Source organism: Protobothrops mucrosquamatus, unplaced genomic scaffold, assembly GCF_001527695.2.
Source record: "Protobothrops mucrosquamatus isolate PMUCROS unplaced genomic scaffold, P.Mucros_1.0 scaffold2200, whole genome shotgun sequence".
Classification (NCBI taxonomy): Eukaryota; Metazoa; Chordata; class Lepidosauria; order Squamata; family Viperidae; genus Protobothrops; species Protobothrops mucrosquamatus.
The window spans coordinates 337,463-347,966 of record NW_015388293.1 but is presented as its reverse complement, the minus strand read 5'-3'; the positions used below and the strand labels follow the sequence as shown (position 1 = coordinate 347,966).

Below are 10,504 nucleotides of genomic sequence, written 5' to 3'. Positions count from 1 at the left end.
AAGGGGAAAATGTGTAAAAACGTTGAAAGAACCTCCAGTTCCTTATTAGGCGAAGATACAATATTTATTCCTTGTCTCCAGGGATGAAGCTGCTCTATCTATTGTCCTCCCAGTTCTCAGTGCTGATGCTTAATTTTCAAAACTTCTATATTACCAAGGGACCTACGACATCAGCCAAAGAAATACCCAGCAAGTACAAAATCTGATCCGGGGAGCCGCTTTTGTGCAGAGGGGAAAATTGTTCCTACAGGTTTTTAAAAAGGCTTGTATGGCGGAAAAAGGGCTGGCGATCTCGACAAGCAGATTGGGGAACCCTTTTGCATTTAGACAGAATATATATGCGTCTCTATTTTTTTCCACATTTGGGGGAAACGGGAGACGGCGGCAATTTTTCTAATTTTTTTTAAAAAAGAAATTATTCTTGGTTTGATGGTGGCTTCGGTTCTTTTCTTTCTTTTTAAATTTGGAAAAGGAATTTAATTTTACGCCCCGTTCGAAGAACGCAAAATGTCAACTACCTTTCCAGGACTCGTCCACGATGCGGAGGTATTTTGTGTGTGTGGGCGCGCGGGGGTGTGGGCGCGTGTGAGTGTGTGTGTGCGTGTATGCTTATGCATGTGTGTGTTCGAACGAGCCTCTATGTGTGCGCGTGTGTGCGGCTGGGTTTTTTCTTCTCTTTCTCTCGCGCACGCTTTCTTTTTTTGTGTATGTATGTTAATCCACATTGGACCGTTACATTTAATTATAATCCGGCTTCAGAAAGAACTTGGGGAAGGAAAGAGGGAAAATTCGTTATGACATCTGTCGCCGGGAACAAGCAAGGGGCAAAACCACTGCCGCATTCAAACGGCTGCCCGGACCAAAACAGACTGAGCGGCGCGAGAATGTGCTGAAATGTTGGCAACGCTGGAAAACGTGGTCCGAGAGACAGCTGGGAACCTGGGAGCCCAGCAACCCACAACTCCCCTTCAGATTGTCGGAAGAGGAGGTTTGGGTTTGGGCTTGTGACGGCACGGGACGGAGATCTTTTTTAACCAGAAGGGGTAAAGCCATTTCGGTACAGGGCAGTGGAACCTGCGCTCCAAAGTAGAGGACCTGCGTCTTTAGCCAGGGAGTCAGGATCCGAAAAGGCGCCGATCTGCGCCTGAGACGGGACGGGGGGGTGGGGGAACGGAGCGGCTTTTGCGTTGGGCGAATTCGCCAAAGCAACCACGGCGAACTCGGGGAAAGAGCAACTTTTTGGCCAGGCGGTGTTGATTCTTGCTTTCAGGCGCAGGTTTTACTCTCCTCCCCCCCCCAAACACACACACACCACACACGCTTTGATTTTGTCCCCCTCCTTTAAAAAAAGAAACCAAAGCAAAGAGTAGCTCAGAGCTGCCCGGCATCAGCCCAAGGTATAGGCGAGGGCCAAGGCGAAGGAAACCGGGCTGGGGGCGGGGGGGGGGAGCGTTAGACAGGACGGGGTACTTCGGGCCGCCCCGCTTTTTTCCCCCACGCCCGGCCTGCCAACCCTGGGTTACCTTTTCCATTCTGCTTTTTCAGATACGTCACGATGGATCAAACAGTTACCGTTTGATGCAGCTGGGATGCTTGGAGTCAGTGGCCAACTCCACCGTCGCCTACTCTTCCTCGTCGCCGCTCACCTATTCCACCACCGGCACTGATTTCGCCACCCCCTATTTCTCCGCCAACCACCAATACACCCCCCTACACCACCAGTCCTTCCACTACGAGTTCCAACACAGCCACCCGGCGGTTAACCCCGACGCCTACTCCTTGAATTCGCTCCACCACTCGCAGCAATACTACCAGCAGATCCACCATGGAGAACCCGCCGACTTCATCAATTTGCACAACGCCCGGGCGCTCAAGTCCTCCTGCCTGGACGAGCAGAGGCGCGAACTTGGGTGTTTAGACGCCTACCGCCGGCACGACCTCTCTCTCATGAGCCATGGCACCCAATATGGGATGCATCCAGATCAAAGGCTCCTGCCGGGACCAAGCCTTGGGCTGGCGGCCACGGGAGCGGACGATTTGCAGGTAAATGGCATGCGCTTCCTGGGCGCGCGGAATCGCCCCGATCCTTCTCTATTTCCTCTCCCTGACGCCTTGCCTCTCCTGCTCTGGATCAGGATCTTCCAGCCCTGCCCAGCCCAGCCCTGCCCAGACAGACTAGCACTCCCTCGTCCGCAGCCCTGTCCTACGAGGCCAGAGGACCCAGCCTAAGAGTCAGGCAGGACGCGTCGCGTTTCCCAGGAAAAAAAAAAAATCCGCCCTCCTCCAGGGAACGTTAAACACAGAAAAGTAGACTTCCTATTAAGTGCCCAAATGAGGAAACGGCCAAAGATTACCGAACAAGACCAGAGGTGTAGTTAGCAGTAGCAGGAAACAAGCTCTGAAAGTAACGCCGGGTGAGACTATATCTGAACTCCGAGTCCAGCCAATTTCTTTTGCTTAAATCTTTTCCTGGCCTTAACAACGGCGGGAATTTGTTTCTATGGGCGCCTTAGAAATGTAAACAATAAAAGACCTCCCTACATTTCGGCTTACCTCTCAGCTCTGCCTACCTGTTTATTTTTGCTTACACAAACATATTTTTCCCGCCGTGAAACGGCCGCAACTGATAAAAGTGGATTCTGGTTACCGCGCTTGACACCGTGATTATTTAATGCCCCAGTTTTCTTATCACTATTTCTTCCCTCACACTATATAAATTATAATAGTCTTCTATTAAATTATTCCTTCTAAAGATGTTAAAAAGTGGTTCTATTTTCAGTGAAGAACAGACAAGAAGTTTTAAGCCGAAAGTGAAAACCGACGGGTTAATATGCTAACTAAATGAAAGCCTCTCACCCTCATACACGGCGGCATCTCCACAAGAATAAAATCCTCGGGGGCCGTAAACTCCTTAAAACCTGACTTTCTGCGCTGAAACTCACTCAATAATTTTCTACGCGTCTGTTGCCCCCTTCTCACCCACCCCCGTTCCGTTTTCAACAAGAGCTTCCCTTATGTTCCCCCTTCTCCAAATCTGCCATTCACTGTGTAGCTTCGCTAAGACCTATTTACTCCCCTTTTTTATAACCACGTCTGCTGCTGATTTTTTTAGCTGTACATTTTTTTCTATGCCAAGCACAAAGCCTTGTATTTTTTTTTTTCAAAAGAAGGGATTAGCGTCGTTTGCAAGGAAACCCACAATGCGTAAATCCTGTGCGAGAAAGCACCATAGTTTATCCAATTTTCGACTTAGTGCCGTTCAACTGGTCACTTGTGCAATGTCATCCGACCAAACAACGTTTTCCCCCTTTGACCCTCCCTTTTCCCTCTCCAGGCAGGAGACAGCAGATTCACTTGGAAGAATCATTTCCATTTTTTTAATTTTTTTTATTGTTTCTAGCTAAGAAAGGAGAAAATAAGATCTTCTCTCCTTTAAATAGAAATGCTTCTCTCTCTCTCTCTCTCTCTCTCTCTCTCTCTCTCTCTCTCTCTCTCTCTCTCTCTCTCTCTCTCTCTCTCTCCCTCTCTCTCTCTCTCTGTATGTGTGTGTGTGTGTGTGTGCTCATTTGGTAGTTGATCTATGCAAGATTGTTAAAAAGCTCAGCTCAACAAAACGCTTCTCTGATTCTTCAATTGTACTTGCAGTCTGGTCAACGTTCTAATCAGGATACAGAAATGCTGGTTTGTTTGGATCATGCCATCATGGCTACTTCCTTAGTTGCAAATCAGGAACAGAAGTACAAAAAGAGAGACGGGACTCCTGTAACTTATTTATGTAGCTCTACCTTACTGATGCTTTGTTCATTTCACTTCCAGGTTTTATAGGAGCAAATAATCAGATTTATGACCCAAAGTCATAAAGATCCAAAGTGAAAGGACTCAATAAGAGTGTTACTCTCAAGTCTTTCAGTCTCTTTTCTTTTTTTCCCATCTCCTCCTCCCCCTTCTTTTCCACTTTCCTCATCAACATATGTCTCATTTCTAATGCAACAAATGTAAATATACTTTCCCCTGCTCAGAATGTTAAGTGAAAGTCCAATAGTTTGGAAGGCTGTTTAAGTCAGCCTAACAGATGCAAGGATTCTTGGAACCACAGTGGACATCTTTCAGTCCCCTAAAAAGATTTTCCATGGGCAACAAAAGAAACTGTCACACCTTTTCCCATCATTGCTTTAATTTATGCTCAGTCGCCCAGTTTTGTCCATATTGATTTCATAATCACTTTAAGGCAGAACATTTAAACTCAAAAGAGGCCTTGGAAAAGGAGGGATTTTTCAGGCCAGCATCAAGAGGGTGAAAAGGGGGGTGGGGTGAAGGATCATAAAGGTTGCCTTTGTAAAAGGGTTTTTTTGAGGGGTGGGGTATGATTATTATGTACCAACTCTTCCACCACATGAACTTAATTCATCACAAACTGCTGTGTAGGTGAAACGCCTTTAAAAGCTTATTCCATACTTAAAACCTGATTTATTTGTGGAGGAAAGTACGTGTCTTTGTTGAAATTTGCTGTACTAAAAAAGAATTGGGAGATGTAGTTGGACAGAGCACATAAGTACGCACAATGCACACACATAAGGAAAGAGATTTTTTTTAAAAAAAAATCAGACTTTTCTCTTGCATCTTAAGACAGGCAGTGATGCTCACGTTATGTACTTCAATGGGCAGTACCTAATCTGTCTTGGTCATTTTCCTGTTCAGCTTAAGACTAGAACTATATTGTTTAGAAGCATCCATTTTTATATGGGCACATCCCTCCAATTTAAGTCCATTCTCAGATGTGTCCATAGTCTTTTTCTAATTTGATTCAGGGTTGGCAATTTTGTGACACAGAGATGCTACATTTCCAGAGGCCCTGCATATTTTGTATGCACAAATAGGCAGAGAGTCACTTTCATTTTTATTTTTTTTTTTTTCATGTGCCAAATATCCCTTTGGCAAGTTCTGTCGGTGTCCATGCTACTCGCTTCCTCTTTGTCTGCCTGCCAATCAATCAGTCCGTCAAAGAACTGTCATATTAGAGAACAGAAAAAAAAGAAGAAAAAGACAGGGCTTATTTGTTTTGAGCACAAGCTGTGCTTTTCTAAGGTTTCTCCTTCCCATCTCACAATTCCAAAGGAGAGTCATTGTATCCATTGCAAAGACTGCAGCTTCTGCTAAAATCCCAACCATTTCAGCCTTGCAGCTATGCATTTTACCTACGTGGATTTTTGAATCTGATTTTTCTCTTCTTTATTCAAGGGTTCGGTGGAGGCCCAGTGTGGGCTAGTACTGAATGGACAAGGTGGGGTGATAAGGAGAGGTAAGCAATTTTTAAAATAGATATATATGCATATATCTCCTCTTTGCCTCCCACTAAAAAAAAAAAAACCCAAGTCGTTTGTCTATAACCTGAAACTTGGGACCAGCTTTGTGGGACAAGCCAGGTGTCCAAAATTTAGTTTTAAAAAGCATTTGGGGACCTTGTCTGTCTTTTGCATTCCTGTAACACCCTCTCCCCTTTTGCTCTCCATCAGTGGAATCTTGTAAGAAATCTCAGAAATCATACTGATAAGGGGGAAAAGCTGTTTTAAATGATCTGTATTGCTTGGAGGGCTTTTGAATTCAGACATGGCCATATTGAAGTGGAAGGTTCAAGAATGAAAGAAAGACCTGTTCTCTTTACGACTTAAGGGGTGATGTTGTGTGGACCTTTTTTCTGCCCGCTGGCTCCGTTTCACTGTTTTGGTAAGTGTCTTGTAGCCTTCCGGTCATGCTTGTGGCTGGAACAACTTGCACCAGAAAACAGAAAGACAGGGGAAGGAAGGTGATGACTGTTAGCAATTCAATCAATTCTATTTAAAATAGAAGGCAGTGCTTGCAAATGAAAATACTGGCAGGTGCAGGAAAAGTGCAGCAACAGTCACAGATTGGGGAGTTTCTGCAGTCCAAATTCTATATTCCTACCATTGTGATTCAAGTGTATGGAGATATATTTGTTTGAATAGGAGGTGTCAGTTCATGTTCTTATGTCACCATTATTTTAATAGACATAAGAGTTACTTTGTCAGAAGGATTAGAATGAAGCAGAAGGAAAATATCAGAGCAAAACCTGTTTCAACCTTATCGCGATGTGAAATATATTTGAATGAAAAGAGGACTTTTAACTTTCATAAATTGTAGAGAATGAGGTGATCTCCTTCTCCCACTATTCCACTTCACAAGGTCTGGAATTCACAACTAGAAATGGGGGGAGACAACCTTTAATTGTTGGGTTGGAGGTTGGAATTTATGCCAGGTTTATGTTAGGCTTTTAATTACTCCTGATCCAATCCCTGATAGCAAACAGAATAATGGTATAGTAGTTAAGTTTGTAGTAGGTATGTTAATTGATTCAGCTGGAATGTACGCTCATTAAATTGGTTATAAATTCAAGTAAAACAAATAAGGCCAATTATAAGTTAATGAATAGACTAAACTAAAAGTAAATGTGAAGAAATATATATGTTGCTTTATGGTGTCCTCCACTTGGCTCATGTATATGGAATTTCAGATTTGCTTTTGTACTATATATGTTATGCATTCAGTTTAATGTCATTGTGGAAGAAATTAGTGGATTGAATTTTCATTTCTAGGAAGAGTGGGCCACAATGAACAAGAGGAATATTCACTTTAAAGTCTAGATTTAGATCTGTGAAATCATGATTGCTCATAAAGGTAATATGGATTATATTACACTAAAAGAAGCAGAAGCTGGGACTGGCAGTGAAATCTCTTTTAAAACCATCAAACCTTGAGCATTCTAAAATCCGCATTAATTGGGAAAGACGATCGGGATAGCTTTCTGGTGCTGAAATGGACAGCGCCTTGACGAGACATTCTCTATCAAAGACAGTTCTGTTGACTGCTTTGGTAACTACGCCCTCAAAGTCGAGGTTTTATAGGTCTTTCGGCTTTAGTCCTTTGAATAGTGGGAATCTAGAAGGTTTATTTCTAAATATGTTATGGCTTGCCTATTGTATTTCTCTAACTGCAGGCCAATGGAGCCATTCATTCTAAACCATAATCTCAATTGTAAATCCCTTCCTTCTTTTGACCCCTTCTTCCTCTGCATACAAGGTTTTTGATTTTGTGTTTGGAGATCCACAAATAATTTTATTAGAATAAATAAAATGTTTTTTCCAAGGGTTAGTTGCAGTTTAGATATGAAAGAAAGGGTCATTTATTTGGCATAAGCCACTTGAAATAATTAAAAATGACTTCTTCGTTCTCAGTGAAATAACTATTTCCCACCACAGGAGGGAGGGAGGTTGAATTCCTAGGAATTCAACATATCAGAGATAAACAAATGCTTTTGTCTTTTGGGCTAGACCATTACTGCTAAAAGAGAACGAAATTGTGTTGCCTTCAACTGAGGTGCTGCATTCGTAGCGCTTGACTGCACGCTAATCTCCCATCTGAAGGAGATTTTTCATTAGTCCTTCAGATAGCACCAAAGATGCAATTTCTTTAAACTCTTTCCTTGTAATTACTGGAGCTACTGATTGCAGGAAAGAAAAGCTGCACTCACTCTTTCTTTCCCTCTCTACTTCCTCTTCCTTTTAAAATGTAGCTGAATTATCCAATGATGTAAAGAATGATAATAAAGAAATCCTGTCTGAAAATGAAAAGCTGTTTCTTGACTAATCTTAAAAGCTCATGCTCTGGCTCCATGAGCCATCCATCTGCCTTCCGAAGGAAGACAGTGCTGTATGTTTTAAATGCGTGCTTAAAATGCATAATAAATACTGTATACCTTTTAAAAACATGATAGAAATAATCAAAACATTTAGACTGGTCATGAAATTTTCAGTCTGGAGTTATCCACTCTAGCCACTAACACTTTAAAACATATTGGTAGGGGGCTACCTTATATTTTGAACTCTTTGTTCAGATAGGTTAGGATTATTTCAAAGAAGGGGGGTACTATACGTTTAGAAGGCACAAGGTAGGAAAGAAAGAAAAGAAGACGATTTCATTTAGAAACCAACAAGAGGAAAAGAGAGGGAGAGAGAAAAATTTGTTTGATTTAAGAAAAACAAGTTAATTTGAATTCCCAGTTTGCGGGGGGGGGGGAGGAAACAATAATACAAAGACTTGGCTTTAGAAACGAATAATTATTAAACAGATGGGGGAACTGACAAGAGTGAAGCATAAGCTATTCATGCGAAATAAAATGGTGGGATACGATAGATAGAGTGGACGATTCTACCCCGGATGTATCTTGGCTCTGGGCTGCTGCACGCAGGATTTTCCTGTGTTCTTGGAAACCTGCTTTCCTGCCCCCAGCGCCTCCATCCCACCCAAGAAGTTGCCTCCTGCCCATCTCTTCCTCTGACTTGGCTGGTCCCGGTGGGTAATTCCTGGGTTTTTTGGCTTGGTCAGTTTGTTGCTTTCATGAGAGTCCGGGACAGGAGGACCTTTTCCTTTTGAAGATTGCAGTGGGGGAGGGGCGATTGGGACGGCAGGGCTTCAGCTAATTACCAGCCAGCGCCAGCAGTAGCCACTGATTAGGTGGCCCAGCTCCCACCGCTATCACTTCCAGTTAATGACGTGCAGGATTTCGCCTGGAGCTCCGCTCCTTGCACCATCGCAACCAATAATCTTTACTTTACCTGCTGTGGGCCTATCGATAGCTTCTCTAGCCTCAGGCATCAGGCTTTGATATGGTAATCTTTCTGAGGACCCAAATTCTGCAGAGATCATATTAATGTTGTACATACAGACTGGCGCAGCTTTGCCTTAAAAGTTGAATATTCAGATCGGTTGTTTCAAAAGGAATCACTTGCAAAGATACGAATTTCCTATTTACAGAAGACGTCTGAGATTTTTAATCACAGAGGAGGGGGGGAAAGAAAGAACCGCCCTCTCTCTCCTCCAGCCATTCCTTCTCTTCTCTTCTCTTCTCTTCTCTTCTCTTCTCTTCTCTTCTCTTCTCTTCTCTTCTCTTCTCTTCATTTTTTAAAAATCCTCTAATTATAAATCTAGGGCTGAAGTTTGTATGTGTATGCGTGTGCACACATATGGGTGTCTGTCTGTTTGTCTATCTATTTTCCCTAACTTTTTCCTTTCGCCCTCCCTGTTCTCGGTTCTGTTTTACTTCTTCTGTGGAGCCATTCTAGAAATGGGCAACCTCCTAAATTTAAATGAAAGAAGAAAGAAAGAAAGAAAGAAAGAAAGAAAGAAAGAAAGAAAGAAAAGAATGAAGAAAAAGGAAGGGGATGGGGTGGAGTGGGGTGGGGTGGGGTGGGAGGAGGGGGGAAGACAGGCCAATGGTGATACTTAACCCTCCTGTGTCGTTTTGTAAAATGGCAATCTCCCCCCCCCCTTTCCAAAAAAAGAAAGAGAAAAAAAACCTGCCTCTTGTTTCACTTTGTGATCGTCTATCTTTCCCTGCCCCAGGCTAATTTCAGCAGCTTAAATACTGCTATCGCCTCTGGGCCATAAAAAGAAAAAGGGGACCCGGGCTATCCACACTGTCTCTTTCCCCCGATTGCCCTTGGCAACGTGAAATACAAACTACTTTGAATCAAAACATTTTGGAGAAATTAATATGATCTGAACTCTTCCCGTTTTAAGAGATCTTGAGTTTGTCAAATCGCTTAGAGGTGACTGACATGAAAAAGGCTGAGGTATTAATGCGGAGCCAGGAACATTGTCAGATCTTATTTGATTAAAAACATCTTTTTAAAAAAAAGTCGTATAAAAAGGCTGAGCATTAGTCACCAAAAAGCAGCCTACCCAACAAATCACCTCTGTGGACAACTTTCCTGCCTTTGATGTGTTTACTTAAGGCGCAACCTATTCGGTTTTGATTGTATACCTTTGATCTGCAACTTTAATTTGAGGCACTTAATTATGAAAACTAAGCCTAATGGTTATTCGGGGTGGCGGGGAGAGGATGGAAAAGGGGGAGAGAAAAAGGAATTAAGAGAGTTTTTCAGCATGAGGTGGGACTAAAGCTCCAGGGGGAAAATATCTCAGACCAAGCATTTTATCAACACGTTTTGCTTATACATTCATTCTGATAGGAGGACGTAGCCCGACGATGCACATGCCGCATTAGGAAAAACTCAACTTCTCCTCCTCCCAGGCGCCCCCTCGAAGCCCGGGCGTGTAGAGGAGGGGGTTAAGAAAAGGACGCAAGCCGGGCAGGAAAGGGAAGCGGTTGGTTGATTTTCACCGAAACTTAAAAGAAAATTGGGCGCAGTTTTTCCTCCAGATCAGGGCTGGAAAGATGAGGGCAGCCGATGTGAGGTTCGAAGTGATCCTAGGCCTGTTTCTCGCGAGTAAGGCTGGCAGGCTCAGTTCGCGCAGGTACACCAACGCGCCGTCCGCCGCCTCTATGGCTTTGTGCTTTTGTTTCTTTCCCAGATTTCGGAGCCCTTTTATTCTCAAGACACTTTTCAATGCCCCGCTCTAATGGACGTTTCTCTCTCTCTCTCTCTCTCTCTCTCTCTCTCTCTCTCTCTCTCTCTCTCTCTCTCTC

The 10,504-nt window shown here is 43.4% G+C and overlaps 1 protein-coding gene across 1 annotated transcript in view; it reads left to right on the top strand.

Moving 5' to 3' along the window:
- Positions 1-507: 507 nt before the first annotated feature.
- Positions 508-10,504, top strand: part of TFAP2D (transcription factor AP-2 delta) — a 41,894-nt gene continuing 31,897 nt past the window's right edge. Inside the window, exons 1-3 of the mRNA XM_015824318.1 lie at positions 508-546; positions 1,546-2,043; positions 5,239-5,299. Coding sequence (XP_015679804.1) covers positions 508-546; positions 1,546-2,043; positions 5,239-5,299 — 598 coding nt within the window. The remainder of the gene's footprint in view (positions 547-1,545; positions 2,044-5,238; positions 5,300-10,504) is intronic.